The sequence below is a fragment of the Oncorhynchus gorbuscha genome, linkage group LG21 (assembly GCF_021184085.1).
Source record: "Oncorhynchus gorbuscha isolate QuinsamMale2020 ecotype Even-year linkage group LG21, OgorEven_v1.0, whole genome shotgun sequence".
Taxonomy (NCBI): Eukaryota; Metazoa; Chordata; class Actinopteri; order Salmoniformes; family Salmonidae; genus Oncorhynchus; species Oncorhynchus gorbuscha.
This window is the reverse complement of record NC_060193.1, coordinates 46,260,746-46,284,236: the sequence shown is the minus strand read 5'-3', so window position 1 is coordinate 46,284,236 and position 23,491 is coordinate 46,260,746. Positions and strand designations below refer to the sequence as shown.

The window sequence follows — 23,491 nt, the reverse complement described above, 5'->3', positions numbered from 1 at the left end:
GTGTGTGTGTGTGTGTGTATAACGCTTCCCCTCCTCCTCCGCAAAAAAACCCCACCAATATATAGAAAGGAGAGGTGGAAAACAACCCACAGTGGTTATTAATCTCCGCTGTGTTCTGAGTGTGCGCCTAGTGCTACGATAATGTGAATATATCTATTTCACAGCAGCCTATACCGTGTGTAGCCTGCAGTCTGCTGTTGTGGCCGAGGCCATCTTGAGAAGGACCCCCCTTCACCTCTGCCACGCTCCTCTTGGGCAGGCAGCCAAATACATTGCACGTCACATTCACAGATAGACTGGGTCAACGAGACAAGTTGGAGGAAGGGTAACTAACTCATATCTTCTAACTTATTTATTGGGCCACTTATTCTTCTTATTTCAATTTATTAGTAGGATAGGAGCTGCTGGAACCACATGGAAAATTCCAGATGCCCAATAAACAGAGGGGCAGTACATGAAGTTGTCAGGCTCACAGAATAAGTTAGAGGAAAAACAAAATGGAGGAACTTATTCAAGAAAGATCCAGTGTAATATATTATAAAAAATAAAGCAAACTGGATAGAATATGGCGAACAAGGCACCAAATTCTTTTTCAATCTTCATTATAGAAATACTACCAAAAAAATGTATTGAAACTTGTTACAAATGATGGAGTCCACCCATGATTCACCAAATTATACTTTTGTTTCGGTCTCCTCCATCTTTACTAACCAAAGCTAATTGTATGGATTTTTTTCCTAATAATAATGTAAAATTAACATCTGTACAGAAAGACTCATGTGAAGGCAGAGGAGGAATTTCTTGATGCAATTAAAGCCTTTAAGGCTGGGAAAACTCCATGGCTGGTTGGCATACCAGTGGAAGTATACCAAACTTGTTTTATATACTCAGAGGACCATTATTAGCATGTTTTAACCACTCCTATATAAATGGTAGATTATCAGACATGCAGCAAGAAGGTCTGATATAATTATTACTGAAACAGGACCCAAGTGGTATACGTATGTATATAAAGATCCAGTCCATTAAAAAAATTGGAGGCCTCTTACACTTCAGTGTTGTAATGCAAAAATCCTAGCTAAATGCTTGGCGCATAGAATAAAACATTTTTTGTCAGATATTATTCATCCTAATCAGATGAGTTTTTTATATGGACAATACATTGGAGATAATTTAAGACAAGTACTGGAAACAATAGAATACTATGACATATCGGGGATTTTGAAAAGGCTTTTGATAAAGTATGACTGGAGTTTATATATAAATGCCTGGAATATTTCAATTTTGGGGAATCTCTTATAAAATGGGTTGAATTTATGTATAGTAACCCTAGGTGTAAAATAGTAAATAATGGCTACATCTCAGAAAGTTTTAAACTGTCTAGAGGAGTAAAACAAGGTTGTCCACTATCGGCATATATATTTATTATTGCCATCGAAATGTTAGCTGTTAAAATTAGATCCAACAATAATATTAAGGGATTAGAAATCCGTGGCTTAAAAACAAAGGTGTCATTGTACGCTGATGATTCATGTTTTCTTTTAAAACCACAATTAGAATCCCTCCACGGCCTCATAGAGGATCTAGATACTTTTTCTAACCTCTCTGGATTAGAACCAAATTATGATATTACATATTGGATCACAAAAAAATGCTAATTTTACATTACAGTGTAGTTTACCAATAAAATGGTCTGACCGGGATGTGGACATACTCGGTATACAAATCCCAAAAGAAGGAAAGGATCTCACTTCAATACATTTGTAGAGAAAGTTAGCAAAAATAGATAAGAACTTGCTACCATGGAAAGGAAAATACCTGTCTATGTGTGGAAAAATCACCCTGATTAACTCTTTAGTCATATCACAGTTGACCTATTTGCTTATGGTTTTGCCTACACCTAATGACCTGCTTTTTAAATTATGTGTAAGGACCACTAGAGGGCAGGCTGGGCTCATGGATAGTAGCCCAACAAAGCATGGGAGACTAGGTAACCAGAGTCAATTAAGCACAGCTGACGGTACTAATGACATACTCTCCTACCCCTATAAAAGAGAGAATGGAACCAGCAGAGAAGGGGAAACTATCTCTGGAAGATGGCCACCGAGAGAGAAGCTGTGCTGAAAGAACCACTAAGACGGTGACAAACCCGTGATTTATGTTTGTTGTAGTTTAAAGATTATCCTATTATGTTCTTGTTTCATCTGGAGAAGAAGTGTGTTTTTCCTTGGAAGATTTTTCATTGATTATGTTAGAATGTTTTTGTTGACAAAATACCCTCAATAGAGAACCATGTTCAATCAAGAAAACCTACTCCTGACTCGTTTATTCCACCTTTCCGCTTTAGAGTGACGCCTAATTACATGGTCAGCTCACAATTATATGAACAAATTTTTTTTTTTTTTGGAATGGCAAGCCAGACAAAATTAAAAGGGCCTATTTATATAATGAATATGAATTCAGAGGGAAGAAATGAATAAATATAAAATCATTAGACCTCTCACTAAAGACATCAGTCACACAAAAGTTATACTTAAATCCAAACTGGTTCTCTAGTAAATTGGTAGGAATGTCTCACCCCATGTTCAAGAATGGCATTTTCCCCTTTATTCAGATTACAACTGCTCACTTTCGGTTGTTTGAAAAGGAAATAATCTCCAAAATATCGTTATTTTTTAAACAATCCTTAGAAAGTTGGTTACAATTTGAGCTTAATCCACCTGAAAAGACAGAAAATATAATACAACATATATTGTGGTTAAACTTAAATATACTAATTGATTAAAAAACACATTTTTTTCGATGAAATGTTTCAAAAAGGTATGATTTTAGTGAATGATATCATTAAATAGGACTGGTGGAGTCATGTCACACATGCAGCCAACACAGACATATGGAAATGTCTGCTCTACCCAAAATTACAACCAACTAATTGCAGCATTACCACAAAAATGGAAAAGGCAAGTAGAAGGGGAAAAAAGTTAAGAACTTGTCTGTCGGCCCTGTATTAAAGAACATAAATGGTTAAAGAAAAGTGTGATAAATAAAAACATTTACCAATCTCATTTAAGGACACAGCTGTGTCATATAAATTGCAAAATATTTGGGAAGACATTTTTGATGATGAATTGTGAATTGACTCGCAAAACAATGACGGATTCAAAACAAATACAATGTTATATATATATATATAAATGGGGGATACAATCTTCCCAGCTCTGCATAATTTGCTGTGAGGAGGCAGAGTCATTAGATCATTTATTTTGGTACTGTCCATATGTAGCTCGTTTTTGGACACAGGTCCAGGAGTGGCTGAAGAATTCCAACATTTGCCTAGAACTAAAGCTGCAGACAGCAATACTGGGTGATTTGAAAAGCCATAGTCAATCAATCAATACTATAATATTTATTTGAGCAAAAAAGTCTACCTTCAACTTACAATCCGTAGAAGCTATGAGAATAGAAAGGTCCAATACTTGTGTGAAACATCACAGCAGAGTTGAAAAATATATGGCAAATAGAAATCCAAAATGGATGGTGTTCAGAGATAGATGGGAGGGGTTGAATGGAGCTGAAGGGTGAGACTAATAACCAAGATAAGATAGATAAGATAACCAATGTAAAACATACGGGGTCTACAAAATGTATTTAGGTTTAAAATATGTTGCGAAATAACACAGTTACAAATAGAAATGAAACTGGGTGGACTTCATTAATAGAGGAAGGACCAAAAACACAAATAGAAATGAAACTGGGTGGACTTCATTAATAGAGGAAGGACCAAAAACACAAATATAAATGAAACTGGGTGGACTTCATTAATAGAGGAAGGACCAAAAACACAAATATAAATGAAACTGGGTGGACTTCATTAATAGAGGAAGGACCAAAAACACAAATATAAATGAAACTGGGTGGACTTCATTAATAGAGGAAGGACCAAAAACACAAATAGAAATGAAACTGGGTGGACTTCATTAATAGAGGAAGGACCAAAAACACAAATAGAAATGAAACTGGGTGGACTTCATTAATAGAGGAAGGACCAAAAACACAAAAAACATAACTATTGTCAAATAGATTGTGTCTGACAAATGTGTCTGTATGTCTATAAATATGAAGGTAGAAGCCTAAGTGTTACTGTTTATTGGTTTACTCCCAATGGGGGAAGGGTGGTAGGGTTTGCGAATAATAATAAAGGTATATATTTTTTTTTTAAGTATGTATGTCTATATACAGATGAGGGTTGGAAATTTACATACACTTATGTTGGAGTCATTAAAACTCGTTTTTCAACCACTCCAAAATGTTCTTGTTAAACAAACTATAGTTTTGGCAAGTCGGTTAGGACATCTACTTTGTGCATGACACAAATACATTTTCCAACAATTGTCTACAGACTATTTCACTTATAATTCACTGTATCACAATTCCAGTGGGTCAGAAGTTTACATACACTAAGTTGACTGTGCCTTTAAACAGCTTGGAAAATTCCAGAAAATGATGTCATGGCATTAGAAGCTTCTGATAGGATAATTGACGTCATTTGAGTCATTTGGAGGTGTACCTATGGATGTATTTCAAGGCCTACCTTCAAACTCAGTGCCTCTTTGCTTGACATCATGGCAAAATCCAAAGAAATCAGCCAAGACTACAACAAGGTAGTCTACAAGAGGTCTACAAAAAACCTTGTAGACCTCCACAAGTCTGGTTCATCCTTGGGAGCAATTTCCAAACGGCTGAAGGTACCACGTTCATCTGTACAAACAATAGTACGCAAGTATAAACACCATGGGACCACGCAGCCGTAATTCCGCTCAGGAAGGAGACGTGTTCTGTCTCCTAGAGATGAACGTACTTTGGTGAGAAAAGTGCAAATCAATCCCAGAACAACAGCAAAGGACCTTGTGAAGATGCTGGAGGAAGCAGGTACATAGACCTTAAAGGCCGCTCAGTAAGGAAAAAGCCACTGCTCAAAAACAGCTATGAAAAAGCCAGACTACGGTTTGCAGCTGCACATGGGGACAAAGATTGTACTTTTGGAGAAATGTCCTCTGGTCTGATGAAACAACAATAGAACTGTTTGGCCATAATGACCATTGTTATGTTTGGTGGAAAAAAGGGGAGGCTTGCAAGCTGAAGAATACCATTCCAACCGTGAAGCATGGGGGTGGCAGCATCATGTTGTGGGAGTGCTTTGCTGCAGGAGGGACTGGTGCACTTCACAAAATAGATGGCTTCATGAGGAATTAAAATGATGTGAATATATTGAAGAAACATCTCAAGACATCAGTCAGGAAGTTAAAACCTTGGTCGCAAATGGGTCTTACAAATGGACAATGACCCCAAGCATACTTCCAAATTTGTGGCAAAATGGCTTAAGGACAACAAAGTCAAGATGGCCATCACAAAGCCCTGACCTCAATCCTATAGAAAATGTGTGGGCAGAACTGAAAATGCGTGTGCGAGCAAGGAGGCCTACAAACCTGACTCAGTTACACCAGCTCTGTCAGGAGGAATGAGCCAAAATTCACCCAACTTATTGTGGGAAGCTTGTGGAAGGCTACCCGAAACGTTTGACCCAAGTTAAACAATTTAAAGGCAATGATACCAAATACTAATTGAGTGTATGTAAACTTCTGACCCACTGGGAATGTGATGAAAGAAATAAAAGCTGAAATAAATCATTATCTCTACTATTATTCTGACATTTCACATTCTTAAAATAAAGTAGTGATCCTAACTGACCTAAGAGGGAATTTTTACTAGGATTAAATGTCAGGAATTGTGAAAAACTGAGTTTAAATGCATTTGGCTAAGGTGTACGTAAACTCCAGACTTTTATATGGATATATATATTTACCAAAAAAAGATACGGGAGATTGGAAATTATGCAGATAATTGCATTGATGGAAGCAACAATCTTTCCGCAATATTAAGCTGATCCACCTCTAAAAATGTTTTATTTAAATAAAAAGTTTTCAGGCTCTTCTTTAAAGCTAGGTTCTGAGTTCTTTGCTCTGAGATGGAATTTGGCTGGCCTTCGATCAAACATAGAAGGCAAATTGGCTGTCACTCTTCATCTCTAATGTTGACTTGCTCTGGGGATGTTGAACTGGAGGAGACTAAGACAGATATGCAACTTTGATCTGTTCTAACAGACTATGGCAGATTTTAGGAGCATGGTTTTTTATTTTTAATATTTTCGGAAGGGGTCATCTTAGGGTCTCCTTGTCCCAGCGTGTCTCCATCCGGTCACTGCAGAGCACTTAAAACAGAAATAGAGAGAGGGAGAGGGAAGAGAGTGGAGACAGAGATAGAGGAGAGAGAGCGCCATGAAAGAGAGAGAGAGAAGAGAGGAGGAGAGAAGAGAATACTTTTCTCGCTTCTCGCTTCTCTCTTCCCTCTACCTATCTCTCTTCTCTCTCCCCATCCCTCGTACCCCTCCCCCCACTCCTTCTCTCTTTCACTCTCTCTCTCTATTCTCTCTATTCTCTCTGGGCTCTATCTCTGTAAAGGAGCTGCATGGAGCTGCCTAGCTGAGAGGTCCCTGGCTGGGTGACTCCGCAGTGAGCATGCCCTAGATATTCATCACTGCCACACCGGGCTGAGGGGATAATATATTCCTCCATGGCACAGCGGCGCCACACACATTACTCATCTCTATATGGAGCGGGAGAGGGAGGGAGAGGAGGGAGAGGAGGGAGAGAGGGAAAGGGAGAGAGAATGGGGGAGAAGGGAGGGAGCGAGTCGGGGAGGGTGGGTCATCAGAATTTTCCATTGGTTTCAGCATTTTCCAAGTGTTAGTGATGGGATAGAGGGATGAAAGGGAGGGATGGAAGGAAGGAAGGGATAGAAGGATGGGAGATGGCAGTTAATGACCATACAGGGGGAACAGTGAGCTCCTCCAAACCCACAGTCAGACAGGAAGTAGCTGGTTACACTTCCTGTTCCTGTCTGAGAGAGCTGGGTCGTAATCATTAGAGCACATCGTAGCAAAATGTTTCGCAACCGTAAACTAGTGTTTCTTATTGGAAAAGTTAAGGTAATCCGTCCGTTTCAGTACGTTTTTTTCTCCCAGTTTGGTGTCAATCTGGATACGATCTTGCTTTAACACCATCTCTACACACGTCTCTATGTGCCATACAAAGACCTGTCAAGGAAAACAGAAGAGCAATTAACAAAAACAAAATTGTGCAGAGCTTAGTCTCAGATGTCTCAAAGTCATTATATTAGCTACCACACTATAGTTTTGAAGTATGTACGTACAAACTCCACTCCTCTAATGTACTTAGACATGGTCTCAATTACAGAGACATTTCCAATAATACCCTTTCTTTCTTACTCCAAACTAAGTCATGAAATAATAAGGATATAATTTGATCGCTCATTTCAAAGTTTCCTTGAGGCAGCCCTTTAAAACTTCCAAGAGAATAGGAATACGCTTCTATCTCATTGAAGCCTGAGGTGAGTGTTTTTAGTGAGGGAACTGCAACAGAGAAGGTAGTAGTTAGAGGAAGGAGTGACTCAGTGAGCTGCATTGTTGTGCTGTGAGCGAGGTGCGCATGTGTGCGTGTGTGCGTGTGTGTGTGTGTTTGTGCGTCCCTTCCGTGCGTCAGTGTGTGTGTGCGCGCATGTGTGTGTGCGTCCCTTCCGTGCGTCAGTGTGTGTGTGCGCGCATGTGTGTGTGCGTCCCTTCCGTGGGTCAGTGTGTGTGTGCGCGTGCACGGGAATGCTTGCATGTGTGCGTGAGGAGTCTCTGTACTCTATGGCAGCAGAGTTATAATCTCAGGGGAACGAGGGGGGGTAATTCATCGCCAGTGCAGATGTTCAAACAGTCAGTGAGCATGGATTCTGCACTGGTAGTAGCACTCCTGAAAACACAGGCGTGGGTTTGACACGACACGGCAGTACGTCTTAAAATGAAGCACTGCCGTGTACTTTTAAAGGCCTGGATGGATAAAATGTTTATTTCTATTTCTTCTTCAACAGAAACAGCCTGAACAGTTAGTTAAACTTGTGCATCTGTACACACAGAGAGATTCTTACCCAGTTGATCAGACAATACACATTGAGAAAACAGTAAAGGCATTCATGGAAATTACCAGTAGAATCTAAAGGAGACAATATATACTTCTGAAAAACGTTTGACGATTTCTGAGGGGTAAAAAAAAGTAGAAATAAACACGTCTGATAATGACATGAGAAAAAGGTTATGAAGAAAAGTTAATGCACACAGGATGGCCTTTAGCAATCTCCCCTAATAGGGATGTAAGGAGAACCGTATTCACAGCTTTCACTCCTACCTACCTAGGCCTATTACCTTTCACATTATCAAGACGGCTATAAGAAGGCAATTTCTACAGTACGTCACTGAGAGGTAGAAAATGCCTGGATAAAGCCCGGTATGTTCTGAGGAGTTAAAAAACGACACGTTCCCGCGTTGCAGCTTTCGAGAAAGAAAATGCCAACCGTCGTGGCACAGTGATCGAAAAATGTCGGCGCTCTGCCCTTTGATTTTAAAACCATGAAGACAACCTGTGCCTTATCGTGACTGAAAATTTCCCCAGTGCTTTCACTCATCTCCTAGCCATCCCCAGATCTTTAGAGAAACACAATCGAACCACCATTTTGGGTTAACAGTACCAAGCAAAAGAAAGCGAACAGAAAACATATGACAGAGACTTTGACAGAGTTCCAAATGAACAAGGTCTCCAACTGTCAAAACTGAACAAACGTGGGTTAGTGTCGTGCTCATGCTTCACCGAGCAATGAAGACAAAGAAAGAAGAAAATAACCCAAAGGGAAAACATGACTGTTTAATAACCTCACCTCCGAGGAGGCCAGAGAAAATACATGCAGAGTTTCAATTGAACATCTTTCACTTTGCAGCAAAGGTGGGAGTGAGGCGGGAGATTCTTGGGAACGGTGACTATTGGAGCGTACACCTCATTCCCCATTTAGGGGTGACCTTTCACCCTTAGTACACAACCTTCTGGTTCGCTGTAAATTATGATCTGCATCTCCAAAGAGGAAAGAGGTTGTTTAAAAAAAATTTTTAAAGGAAGATCCAAGAGGTGCCCATTGATATGCACTTCAAGGGATAAAAAGGGGGGAAAAAAACAAAACAAAAAAACAAAACCATTTTTTAAATCTAAAAATAGTTGTGCACATGCATGAATATCAGGCTTTTGTTTTTGGGGGTCAAAAAGGGAAAAAGACAGAAAAATACCTTTGTCTTCGTCACCATCATTATTGGTGAAATCACCGCCTTGACTGTTTGAGTTGGCTCCTACGGCCAACAACAGGAGGGAGAAAAGTAGAGGGGAAGAGGGGAGACAGAAATAAAAAATATATATTTTTTAAAACTGGCTCTTATAAAAAACAAAAACTAATGATAAAAATGCATTGAAAACTTACTAAATCTTTGGCATTTGTGTTGAGAAGAAAATTATTGTGGAAACATTCATTCTAACAGTAACCAATTGGATAGCATGACACACAAAAGTAGGAGCACCAACACAGCATTCTGATAAGAACTGTTCACAAAACACAGATGTTTAGTACAGGTAAGAACAGATGAAGTCGGAAGTTAACATACACCTTAGCCAAATACATTTTAACTGTTTTTCACAACTCCTGACATTTAATCCTAGTAAAAAGTCATTAGTCATTGTCTTAGGTCAGTTAGGATTACCACTTTATTTTAATAATGTGAAATGTCAGAATAATATTAGAGAGAATGATTTATTTCAGCTTTAATTTATTTCATCACATTCCCAGTGGGTCAGAAGTTCACATACACTCAATTAGTATTTGGTAGCATTGCCTTTAAGTTGTTTAACTTGTGTCGCACACTCTTTTTCAGTTCTGCCCACAAATGTTCCATAGGATCGAGGTCAGGGCTCCAATACCTTGACTTTGTTGTCCTTAAGCCATTTTGCCACAATTTTGGAAGTATGCTTCGGGTCATTGTCCATTTGTAAGACCCATTTGCAACCAAGCCTTAACTTCTTGACTGATGTCTTGAGATGTTGCCTCAATATCTCCACATAACTGTCCTGCCTCATGATGCCATCTATTTTGTGAAGTGCACCAGTCCCTCCTGCAGCAACGCATCCCCACAACATGATGCTGCCACCCACGTGCTTCACGGTTGGGATGGTGTTCTTCGGCTTGCAAGCCTCCCGTTTTTTCCTCCAAACATAACGATGGTCATTATGGCCAAACAGTTCTATTTTTGTTTCATCAGACCAGAGGACATTTCTTCAAAAAGTACAATCTTTGTCCCCATGTGCAGTTGCAAAACTGTAGTCTGGCTTTTTTATGGCGGTTTTGGAGTAGTGGCTTCTTCCTTGCTGAGTGGACTTTCAGGTTATGTCGATATAGAACTCGTTTTACTGTGGATATAGATACTTTTGTACCTGTTTCCTCCAGCATCTTCACAAGGTCCTTCGCTGTTGTTCTGGGATTGAGTTGCACTTTTCGATCCAAAGTACGTTCATCTCTAGGAGACAGAACGCTTCTCCTTCCTGAGTGGTATGACGGCTGCGTGGTCCCATGGTGTTTATACTTGCATACTATTGTCCCATGATGTCAAGCAAAGAGGCACTGAGAGAGAAGGTAGGCCTTGAAATACATCCACAGGTACACCTATTGACTCAAATTATGTCAATTAGCCTATCAGAAGTTTCTAAAGCCATGACATCACTTTCTGGAATTTTCCATGCTGTTTAAAGGCACAGTCAACTTGGTGTATGTAAACTTCTGACCCTCTGGAATTGTGATACAGTGAATTATAAGTGAAATAATCTGTAATCTGTAAACATTTGTTGGAAAAATTACTTGTGTCATGCACAAAGTAGATGTCCTAACCGACTTGCCAAAACTATAGTTTGTTAACAAGAAATTTGGTTGAAAAACTAGTTTTAATGATTACAAGTGTATATGAACTTCCGACTTCAACTGTATGTGCACATTATTAAAGAGGCATTATTTAAAGTGACTAGAGATCCTTTCATTAAAGTGACAGTGATTGGGTCTCAATGTAGGCAGCAGCCCCTCTGAGTTAGGGAATGCTGTTTAGCATAGAAGCTGTCTTTCAGTCTCTTGGTCCCAGCTTTGATGCCCCTATAGTGACCTCGCCTTCTGGATGGTAGCGGTGTGAACAGGCAGTGGTGTGGGTGCTTGTTTTCCTTGATGATCTTTTTGGCCTTCCTGTGACATTGGATGCTGTAGGTGTCCTGGAGGGCAGGTAGTTTGCCTCCGGTGATGCGTTGTGCAGACCACACCACCCTCTGGAGAGCCTTGCGGTTGAGGGTGGTGCAGTTGCTGTACCAGGCTGTGATACAGCCCGGCAGGAGTTTGTCTGTGATGTGTAAGTTGAGGAACTTAAAACTTTCCACCTTCTCCACTGCTCTCCCTTCGATGTGGATAAGGGGGTGGTCCCTCTGCTATTTCCTGAACTCCACGATCATCTCCTTTGTTTTGTTACCCTTGAGTGAGTGGTTGTTTTCCTGACACCACACTCCGAGTGCCCTCACCTCCTCCCTGTAGGCTGTTTCGTCGTTGTTGGCAATCAAGCCCACTACTGTTGTGTCGTCTGCAAACTTGAATGCTGAGCTGTAGTCAATGAACCACATTCTTACATAGGTATTCCTCTTGTCCAGATGGGATAGGGCAGTGTGCAGTGTGATGGCGATTGCATCGTCTGTGGACCTATTGGGGAGGTATGCAAACTGAAGTGGGTCTAGGGTGGCCGGGAAGGTGGAGGCGATATGATCCTTGACTAGTCTCTCAAAGCACTTCATGATGACAGAAGTGAGTGGTAGTCATTTAGTTCAGTTATCTTTGCCTTCTTGGGTCCAGGAACAATGGTGTCCATCTTGAAGCATGTGGGGACATTAGACTGAGATAGGGAGCGATTGAATATATCCGTAAACACACCAGCCAGCTGGTCTGCGCATGCTCTGAGGACATGGCTAGGGATGCCGTCTGGGCCAGCAGCCTTGTGAGGGTTAACACATTTAAATGTCTTACTCACGTCGGCCACGGAGAAGGAGGGAGAGGGGGGTGCAGTCCTCGTTAGCAGGCCACGACGGTGGCACTGTAATATCCTCAAAGCGGGCAAAGAAGGTGTTTAGTTTGTCTGGAAGCAAGACGTCGGTGTCCGTGACGTGGCTAGTTTTCTTTTTGTAGTCCATGATTTCCTGCAGACCCTGCCACATGCGTCTTGTGTCTGAGCCGTTGAATTGCGACTCCACTTTGTTCTACTGCCTTGTGACAAATAACATTTGATTTGATTTAATTTGATTTAGTCGTGTTATGAGGCATTAGAGACACTGCAGTGATTTCCACTGCCAGCCCGGTAACAGTGTGTGATGTATGAATACAGGGGCTGTATGGGGTTGTAATAGTGTATGTACTGTAATGTGCAGGTAGTGTTGACCCGTTCTCCACAGGGGTCTGATTTGGGTCCTGTGCTATTTGAGATGGACGTGTTGTTAAGATGACGTGATTAGCCATGGCTAGGTCGACAACTGGACTGTTAGCCTGCTGTGGTCGTGAGAATACCTGGTTGATTCTAGACTTCATTCTCAGATAGGCACTGCGGATTGACTCACTGACAGACCCATCAGAGTTGTAACGATGATCATTATTAAGACTAAGACAGCTGAGACAGGAGTAGCATCCTGTGACATGGCGTAGCCACTTGGCCGGTCTCAGACTGTGGTTGCATCCCACCCGCCTTCAAGAGAAACCATATGATTAGACGTGTGGAAGATCACATGATTTCCCATGTCAAATCAAAACGTCTTTTTGGAACACTTTGATTTCCACTGGGCACACACTGGTTGAATCAATGTTGGTTCCATGTCTTTTCAATGAAATGACGTGGAACCAAGATGGAACAGACTTTGAATTGACGTCTGTGCCCAGTGGGATGTGATCATGTTGCTTTACACGTAATCACATTAACTTCACATGAGGTCACGTGAAATCACATGAAAACATGTGTTTTTGGAACACTTCACATGTTCACGTGAAATTCCTGTGATCTTCCATAAGGGCCTATCCTCTATATAGTCCACTATATTTGACCAAAACCCTATGGGCCATGGTGACAAGTAGTTAACTATACAGGGTATAGGGTGCCATTTGGATTGCATTCTAGTTCTAATTAAACTATTATTTAATTTAAAGAAAACAACAAACATTGCTATGATAACTGTTTGTTTTGACACTATGTTGGTCTGGTGTCTCTGAGGCGCTAGATCGCTAGCTGGTTAGTACATAATGAGGCCTAAGGCTTGACACACACACACACGCACACGCACGCACACACAACTGAACAGGCCTGTAATCTCCCAGTTAACGGTATCTCAAGCTGTACAAACAAAGGCAAGTGGCCATGTCAGTTTAACGCAGCAAAGCATAAACTCCCACATCTGTCCTGTACAGAATGCCCCCCCCCTCCCCCCTCCCCCTCCTCCCCCCTCACGCGTGTCTGTCTGATGGTTACGACCATCAGACAGACACCCAGCACATCGGTCAGACCAGATGAAAGAAGAAATCCGTCTCAGTGTTTGACTGAGTCTTGGTTTGTTTGTTGCCCTTGAAAAAGTCAAAAGGGAAAACCGAGAGCGTGCAGAGTTGTCCAAGGTTTGTAGTGATGCATCCCAAACGGCTCTCCATTCCCTATAGTGCGCTACTTTTGACCAGAGCCCTTTTCCTCTTCCCTAAGGAGGCAACCTAGTCCCTATAGTGTACCAACTTTACACCACAGCCTTCTAGGTGCCATTTGTGCTGTATCATGACCTAGCCTGGAGATATTGTCCCCTCTCTGCATGCCTGGCCTTGCCTGCTTGGCCTTGCCTGCCTCTCCATGCGTATGACTGGCTGTCTGAATCACACACTCACCACAGACAGACTGGCAGCTAATAGCTCAGGCTCCAGTGCTGTGAACCCAACTGGGATTGGCAGGCTACTTATGCTCAGAGAAGGGCCTGCGTCCCAAACGGCTCCCCATTCCCTTTCAGTGGACATTCCCCATGGACCCTGGTAAAAGGAGTGCACTATATAGGGAATAGGGTGCCATTTGGGAAGGGCCCAAAGAGCACGGCTCTCTCTTACACAAGCCACTCACACAAGAAAAAGCACTAGGGCAAGGTAAACCTACTATAATACTGTATTGAGCTGTCATTCAAGCCCTGTCCATGTATTTGTTCTCTTTCTTCAATGTACTGTAGCTTTTCTCCCTCCTGTGTTTCTATGCAAAGGAGAATTGGATTCATAATGAAATACAAGAATACAGGTTATCTGCTGCACTATCCCATTGATGGAGGTGAGTCTGAAATGGCACCCTATTCCCTATATAGTGCACTACTTTTGACCAGAGCCTCATGAACAGAGCCAACTCCAGTATGTAGGGAACAGGGGGCCATTTTGGATGTACTGTAGCGTGGGCCACAGCCATACACCCCTAAAACCAACAAAGATCTGATAAATCACAGGCCATTATCTCTGGGAGCACACATGTGGGTAACAAGCAATACATTTGTTGTAATTTCTGCTTTCTATTTCTGTTCCAGTGTTGATAAGTAACACAGAACTAATATAGGAGGGTGTTCATAATTAAAGATGGAGAGAGAAAGAGATGAGGCCTGGGATGTATCCCAAATTGCACCCAATTCCTTGCATAGTGCACTATGTTTGACCAGAGCACTATGAGCCCTAAAGGTGCCATTTGGGACACGGACCCATTGTGGTATTGTCTTCTCACCCAGAAGAGCCCTCAAGAGGCTCCATATTCACTCTGATTAATTCACAATAAAACAGGTTTACCTCCCGGGTCTCCGCAGTAGTACCCAGTCTGCAGCAACTGCAGAGGCAGATAAAGACAGCTCCAGCAACAGCTCCAGGAGCTATCATACACACACACACACACACACACACACACACACACACACACACACACACACACACACACACACACACACACACACACACACACACACACACACACACACACACACACACACACACACACACACACACACACACACACACACACACACACACACACACACACACACACACACACACACACACACACACACACACACAGACATACAAACACACGCAGACACACACACAGAGACACTGCACCTCAAATTAAAGGAGCTCTGGCATTAAAATACAATCCCAAATGTACCACTTTTCACAAGCCAACCCTTGCTAGCCAAAACAGAATTCACCACCCACACTGCACAATCAAAAAGGATACAAAAGAACAGAACTTGTGCAGGTTATCAATATTGAACTATATATGGCGCAGTCGTTTGTACTTAAATCAGACGACACAATGGAAGCGTTCTTAATCTGTCAGTCCATTTCAAAAGGAGAGCTATAAAACTATAAATCCTCTTTTCTGATCCCGAGCTGTCAGGATGTCTCCACATTACACAGGATTTGAAAAGGCCAACTCTGAGGGCGTCTGTAAGGATGACGGGCAGGGAGAGAGAGAGAGAACAGGGAGAGAGAGAGAGAGAGAGATGTCTTCCATGAAGCACTGACTCCTCAAGAGGAGACAGAGCCTGTGTCCCAAATGGCACACGTGGTGCACTATGTAGTAGGGAATAGGGGCCCTGGTCAAAAGTAGTGCACTATGTAAGGGAATAAGGTGCCATTTTGGATGCACTCAAAAATAATATGGAGAGAGTAGTCTTCTAGGCTCCTGAAGAGGAGCTGTTGAGTCTTTCCTTCGGGCCAATTGCCATGAGCTAAGAACTGTAGCGTTAGTTCAGGAGATTCTTAACACATCAACATTCATGGCCTGCATTCATACATTTTAATGCCGGCAAACGTATCCTAATGTACTGATACTTGAGACTGCCTGCATTCTGTAATTGACATCTATGAATTCAGGTTAGAAGGCATAATGTATCCAAATGAAAGATACCTGAGGCTCGTCATATGACCCGAGGGTCTAATATTACCAATACACAGACAAAGGAGTTCAGAGGCCTCTGCTAAAACCAGCGGATAGACAGCAGCAACTGCTGCAATCCGTCCACCAGAATTCTAACCCTTGATCCACTCCACTTCTACAACCATACCTTTCCTGTCACATTATTGGTAAAGCCACACGGCAACAGACATGACTGGATAGAATGGATACACTTGGACCTCCTACATATTTGAGTCCAGTTGCCTACACGTAAACGAGAAATTGCACACGGGGGATAGAGATTTCAGTTCACGCCAGTGATTATAAGAACTGTTCTTATAATTCTCAGGAGATTGTGTGTCAGAGTAACGACCCAGGCTGTGCATCCGGACTGGGATTGTCAGATTATCTATCGCCTTCTGTGGTACTTAATCTCGCAAGAGCTCTGGCTAAATGTAGCATAGAGAGGTCTAGAGTTCCCGCATAAATACATTGGAGAATTCTCTTGACATTGACCTTCGTAGACCGGAAAGAGTCTGTCTCTTCAGAAGAGACAGCGACAGCCCAGCGACAGTTCACGGTTCGACCTTAAACATCTGTGTTCCAGTTGCACTAAGTTAACCAGCTCTTTATTTTATTTTATCTCGCTGCAGGAATCTGATGGTGGGGCCTGAAGGGGGTAAGTGCATTACATCCGTGGTGTAAGTGTCAGAACTACTCCGAGTCAGGAGTGCTCACTCAAACCCCATACGGGACGTCTGCACTGCACCCAATTCAACAGGGGAGCAGGTTGACTGCTACAGAATAGAATAGACAGGAGCGGGACATCCTACGCCCTCAGACAGTAGGGAGGTCTAAATATCTATTTTCTCCCTCTATTACACCACATACAGTAGTCCACATTCATTTCAAGCCTTCGGTCAAAAAATCATTGTGCACCTTTGGTAAAAGTATCGCACTTTGATCAAGAGTACACCACCGTTTCTGGTTCAAGTAGTTATCCCAGCCACTTTGAACTGCTTCAGAACAAATGGACCTGCAAAGTGAAATGTCAAATCAAACAAGAAGACAAACGGAGGATAACAAGACATTTGTGTTAGTCAAGGTGTCACATACCATCCTCAGTTGGCACGTAAATGTTTAGGTACAGGCAGTCCTCGTTCTGGTCCTGCATATAGGTTACCACTGTATCCAAGTTGGCTGTGAACCACACCGGCAGCATGTCGTTGAGTAACTTTTCCTCCAGGTACTGTGGACACACAGAGGCGAACTGGGTAGCATTCCTGATCCCAGGCCAGGACATGGGCGGCTCGGGGGGCTGGAAGCGTCTCTCCCCTGTAGGGGCCAAAGCGTACGGGATCCCCAAGTACTGCTCCACGGGCCCTAGGATCTCATTGGGCAGTGTCGTCTTTAACCCCCGCAGCTTCCCGTAATTCGTGGTGACAACAGGGTGGACTTGGGTCTGAGCCACGACCGGCAGACACACAGACGCTAACAGGAAGCCAATCCATAAGAGAAGGTAGACCTTGGATAGGTAGACCATCCCCATTCCATGGGCTATAGTGGCTCCTCCAGAGCTCAATGGAGAGGTACTGGTTCCCCCTGGCCTGGCTCCCCTCAACATGCTCCTGCTGCACTCAGCCAAGCAGATTGTGGTCCTGGAAGTTCCCGGAACTCCTCTCCCACCCCCCACAGCAACCCAGACCAATAACCTGCTCCTCAGGCTGTGATTGACAGCTGACAGACAGAGCTCCAGCCAATCAGAGCAGTTTTGTGCAACTCGGTGCCCCCCATCCCAAAAGAATGGGTCTACGTGTAGGTCATTGGTCGGGGGTGCAGTGCCTGTATTTGTCTCCAGATGTCTTTGCTCGTCGACCCACTTTCAGCTTGGTTGGTTACCCTGCAGGGAAGAGAGAATGGGACATGTAAGTTAATCCTCGACACATCAAAGGCTACATACAGTATGCTGTCCAAATCCCTTCCAATAGATGTCCGCTTGTTGAGCATATAGCAAATCTATGACTGCAAGTCCCCTCTGTGTATGATCAGAATGTGCAAGAGATGCAAGGCATGAAATTGTGTCTTTCTAACAAATCAATAGCATGAAATAGAGAACAACATAAAAGTGTGGTTTCGAGTGGAAGCAACAACAGAGATACTATATTGGCAAACTGCTTTATTACCTTGTGTGACATCGTTATGGTCAGGATAACGTTGCACATAGCAGCAGTTTCAATAAAAGAAAACCTAAAAGTGTGCACTTGCACACTTGCCATTATGGAGTTAACCGTGGTGGAAACTCTCTAGCCAATGATTACACCAATCCAATGCTTGTAAATTCATGACAGGAATGGCGCAAGTACACAGTTCTGGAAAAGGGGGGAGAAAAAGGATGCCGCCCAAAACACACATAAAAAATACTACAGTACTTACTATAGAATTCTGAAGTTTACTGTAGAATACTATGCTACACACTGTGGTATCCCTTGATCATGTGTACTGTAGTACATTGTATTTTTTGTGTACTGTTGAATACTTCTACTGTCACGTCCTGGTCTGTTTCACCTGTCCTTGTGCTTGTCTCCACCCCCCTCCAGGTGTCGCTTATTATCCCCAGTGTATTTATCCCTGCGTTTCCTGTCTCTCTGTGCCAGTTCGTCTTGTTTTGCCAAGTCGACCAGCGGTTTTTCCTAGCGCCTTCTCCCAGTCTGTTTTTCCTAGCCCTCCTGGTTTTGACCCTTGCCTGTCCTGACACCTAACCCACCTGCCTGACCACTCTGCCTGTTCTGATCTCGAGCCTACCTATCCAATTGTACTGTTTGGACTCTGACCTTATTACTGAAACCATGCCTGTCCTGACCTAAAGCCTGCCTATCGCTGCCAAACTAACCCTGATTCAGATGACCATCCTACCCATGCTAGATTACGGAGACATAATTTATAGATCGGCAGGTAAGGGTGCTCTCGAGCGGCTAGACGATCTATACCATTCGGCCATCATATTTGCCACCAATGCTCCTTATAGGACACATCACTGCACTCTATATTCCTCTGTAAACTGGTCATCTCTGTATACTTGTCGCAAGACCCACTGGTTGATGCTCATTTATAAAAACCCTCTTAGGCCTCACTCTCTCCTATCTGAGATATCTACTGCAGCCCTCATCCTCCACATACAACACCGGTTCTGCCAGGCACATTCTGTTAAAGGTTCCCAAAGCACACTCATCCCTGGGTCGCTCGTCTTTTCAGTTCGCTGCAGCTAGCGACTGGAACGAGCTGCAACAAACACTCAAACTGGACAGTTTTATCTCAATATTTTCATTCAAAGACTCAATCATGGACACTGTTACTGACAGTTGTGGCTGCTTGGTGTGATGTATTGTTGTCTCTACCTAATTGAACTTCTGTGTTGTTGACTGTGCCCAATAATTTTTGTACCATGTTTTGTACTGCTACCATGTTGTCTTGTCAAGTGTTGCGGCCTTGCTATGTTGTCTTAGGTCTCTCGTTAGTGTTGTGTTGTCTCTCTTGTTGTGATGTGTGTTTTGTCCTATATTTATATATTATTTATTTGAATCCCAGGCCCCTGTCCCCGCAGGAGGTCTTTTGCATTTTGGTAGGCCGTCATTGTAAATAAGAATGTGTTCTTAAATAAAGGTTCAATTTAAAAAAATATATTGCCTGGTACTGTTTGGCTCTGACCTGGTTTTTGACCTCTCGCCTGTCCCGACCTGGCTATTGCCTACCCATTTTGTTATGACAAATATCGGAGCTCAACCATCTGCCTCCCGTGTCTGCGTTTCGCCTTGTGCCCTTATAACTACAGTATTATCCACACACACAAAAACTGTAGTAAACACGACAGAAATGTCTGCAAAAACACTACGGTCCACAAAAACACTGTCCAAAAAATATAGAAAATACGACCGTATTTCATTCACATCTACCCTACCCATTCCCCTCCCCCGTATCCCAACGTGTGCCCACCTGTAAGTGACACACCTACATGCCAAGTATAGACCATATTGTTTGCTTTGAAATCTCCGTTCAGAACCCAGTTCTACGTACCTGAAGGTTATGGAAAATTTGCTTAGTGTTTAGCATTTCTCCAGTAAGTTTCCTCAAGGAAAAAGCCCCCCACTACTATGTCAGATATAATAAAACAAAAACACTATACTAAATACAACAGTAATGTCCCCAAACACACTAGAGTAAATATTACAGTATACAGCATTATATTCTGAAAAATACACTATAGTAATTACTATAGTACATACTACTCTTATTTTACCACAGCATTTATACTATAGTAAACACTACTGTATACTACATTAAATACTACAGTATTCACTGTACTGCTTTTGAGGACTTCAGCCCACAAAAACATGACAGTGAATACTACAATAAAGTCCAAAAACACTACAGTGAACACTACAGTATTCCTAACACAGTACAGTTGTAGTTGGAAGTTTACATACACTTAAGTCATTAAAACTAATTTTTCAACCACTCCACAAATTTCTTGTTAACAAACTATAGTTTTGGCAAGTCAGTTAGGATATCTATCTACAGTCGTGGCCAAAAGTTTTGAGAATGACACAAGCATTAATTTTCACAAAGTTTGCTGCTTCAGTGTCTTTAGATATTTTTGTCAGATGTTACTATGGAATACTGAAGTATAATTATAAGCATTTCCTACGTGTCAAAGGCTTTTATTGACAATTACATGAAGTTGATGCAAAAGAGTAAATATTTGCAGTGTTGACCCTTCTTTTTCAAGACCTCTGCAATCCGCCCTTGCATGCTGTCAATTAACTTCTGGGCCACATCCTGACTATGCAGCCAATTCTTGCATAATCAATGCTTGGAGTTTGTCAGGATTTGTGAGTTTTTGTTTGTCCACCCGCCTCTTGAGGTTTTGACCACAAGTTCTCAATGGGATTAAGGTCTGGGGAGTTTCCTGGCCATGGACACAAAATATTGATGTTTTACTGTTGGCATGACACAGGACTGATGGTAGCGCTCACCTTGTCTTCTCCGGACAAGCTTTTTTCCGGATGCCCCAAACAATCGGAAAGGGGATTCATCAGAGAAAATAACTGGACCCCAGTCCTCAGCAGTCCAATTCCTGTAACTTTTGCAGAATATCAGTCTGTCCCTGATGTTCTTCCTGGCTTCTTATCTGCCCTTCTTGACACCAGGCCATCCTCCAAAAGACTTTGCCTCATTGTGCATGCAGATGCACTCACTCACACCTGCCTGCTGCCATTTCTAAGCAAGCTCTGTACTGGTGGTGCCCCGATCCCACAGCTGAATCAACTTTAGAAGATGGTCCTGGCGCTTGCTGGACTTTCTTGGGCGCCCTGAAGCCTTCTTGACAACAATTGAACCACTCTCCTTGAAGTTCTTGATGATCCGATAAATGGTTGATTTAGATGCGATCTTACTGGCAGCAATATCCTTGCCTGTGAAGCCCTTTTTGTGCAAAGCAATGATGACGGCACGTGTTTCCTTGCAGGTAACCATGGTTGACAGAGGAGGAACAATGATTCCAAGCACCACCCTCCTTTTGAAGCTTCCAGTCTGTTATTAAAACTCAATCAGCATGACAGAGTGATCTCCAGCCTTGTCCTCATCAACACTCACACCTGTGTTAACGAGAGAATCACTGACATTATGTTTTTTGGGGATTCAGTTAATTTGCATGGCAAAGAGGGACTTTGCAATTAATTGCAATTCATCTGATCACTCTTCATAACATTCTGGAGTATATGCAAATTGCCATCATACAAACTGAGGTAGCAGACTTTGTGAAAATTCTCAAAATGTCTTGGCCTCGACTGTACTTTGTGCATGACACAAGTAATTTTTCCAACAATTGTTTACAGACAGATTATTTCACTTATAATTCACTGTATCACAATTCCAGTGGGTCAGAAGATTACATGCACTAGGTTGACTGTGCCTTTAAACAGCTTGGAAAAAATCCAAAGAATGATGTCATGGCTTTAGAAGCTTCTGATCGGCTAATTGACATCATTTGAGTCAATAGGAGGTGTACCTATGGATGTATTACAAGGCCTACCTTCAAACTCAGTGACTCTTTGCTTGACATCATGGAAAAATCAAAAAAGAAATGTAGACATCCACAAGTCTGATTCATCCTTGGGAACAATTTCCAAAAGCCTGAAGGTGCCACGTTCATCGGTACAAACAATAGTATGCAAGTATAAACACCATGGGGCCATGCAGCCATCATATCGCTCAGGAAGAAGACACGTTCTGTCTCCTAGAGATGAACGTTCTTTGGTGAGAAAAATGCAACTCAATCCCAGAACAACAGCAAAGGAACTTGTGAAGATGCTGGAGGAAACAGGTACAAAAGTATCTATATCCACAGTAAAAAATAGTCCTATATCGACAGCAAGGATGCCACTGCTCCAAAACTGCCATAAAAAAAGCCAGACTACGGTTTGCAACTGCATATGGGGACAAAGATCATACTTTTTGGAGAAATGTCCTCTGGTCTGTTGAAACAAAAATAGAACTGTTTGGCCATAATGACCATTGTTATGTTTGGAGGAAAAAGGGGGAGGCTTGCAAGCCGAAGAACTCCATCCCAACCGTGACGCACAGGGGTGGCAGCATCATGTTGTGGGGGTGCTTTGCTGCAGGAGGGACTGGTGCACTTCACAAAATTCATGTTATTGTAAAGGTAGGAAAATTATGTGGAACAATTGAAGCAACATCTCAAGACATCAGTTAGGAAGTTAAAGCTTGGTCGCAAATGGGTCTTCCAAATGGACAATGACCCAAAGCATTCTATCAAAGTTCTGGCAAGTTATTGGAGTGGCCATCACAAAGCCCTGACCTCAATCCTATAGAAAATTTGTGGGCAGAACTGAAAATGCGTGTGCGAGCAAGGATGCCTACAAACCTGACTCAGTTACACCAGCTCTGTCAGGAGGAATGAGCCAAAATTCACCCAAGTTATTGTGTGAAGCTTGTGGAAGGCTACCCGAAATGTTTGACTCAAGTTAAACAATTTAAAGGCAATGCTACCAAATACTAATTGAGTATATGTACACTTCTGACCCACTGGGAATGCGATGAAAGAAATTAAAACTGAAATGTATTATTCATTCTACTATTATTCTGACATTTCACATTCTTAAAATAAAGTGGTAATACTCACTGCCCTAAAACAGAGACTTTTTACTAGGATTAAATGTCAGGAGTTGTGAAAACGGAGTTTAAATGCATTTGACTAAGGTGTATGTAAACGTCCGACTCCAACTGTGCATACGCTTTAGTATTTGTTTCATATGGGAATCACTCCACAGTGTAGGAAACATTTCCTCATGGTTATCCATATAAAACCAGAGCACCCCATTCACAAAATGAGCCTACCTAGGTCCTCCTGCACTCCAATACAATCTATCAGCATTCTGTTAGTAGTATCATGTATCATAGCCAAGCAAGGGGGGGGGGATATACTCCAGACTACTGAGTAGATTATTTCTCTCAGGGTACTTTACT

General features: G+C 42.3%; 1 protein-coding gene across 2 annotated transcripts in view; it reads right to left on the bottom strand.

The window, feature by feature from the left end:
- The window catches only part of LOC124008631 (neuroligin-4, X-linked-like), an 85,309-nt gene that overhangs the window by 57,003 nt on the left and 4,815 nt on the right, over positions 1 to 23,491 (bottom strand). Inside the window, exon 2 of one of the 2 annotated variants that reach the window (XM_046320095.1) lies at positions 17,066 to 17,849. In XM_046320095.1, the coding sequence (XP_046176051.1) occupies positions 17,066 to 17,573 (508 nt within the window). In that variant the 5' untranslated portion in view covers positions 17,574 to 17,849. Of the gene's footprint in view, positions 1 to 9,232; positions 9,285 to 17,065; positions 17,850 to 23,491 lie in introns of those variants that run through there. The other variant, XM_046320096.1, reaches the window with a different exon arrangement.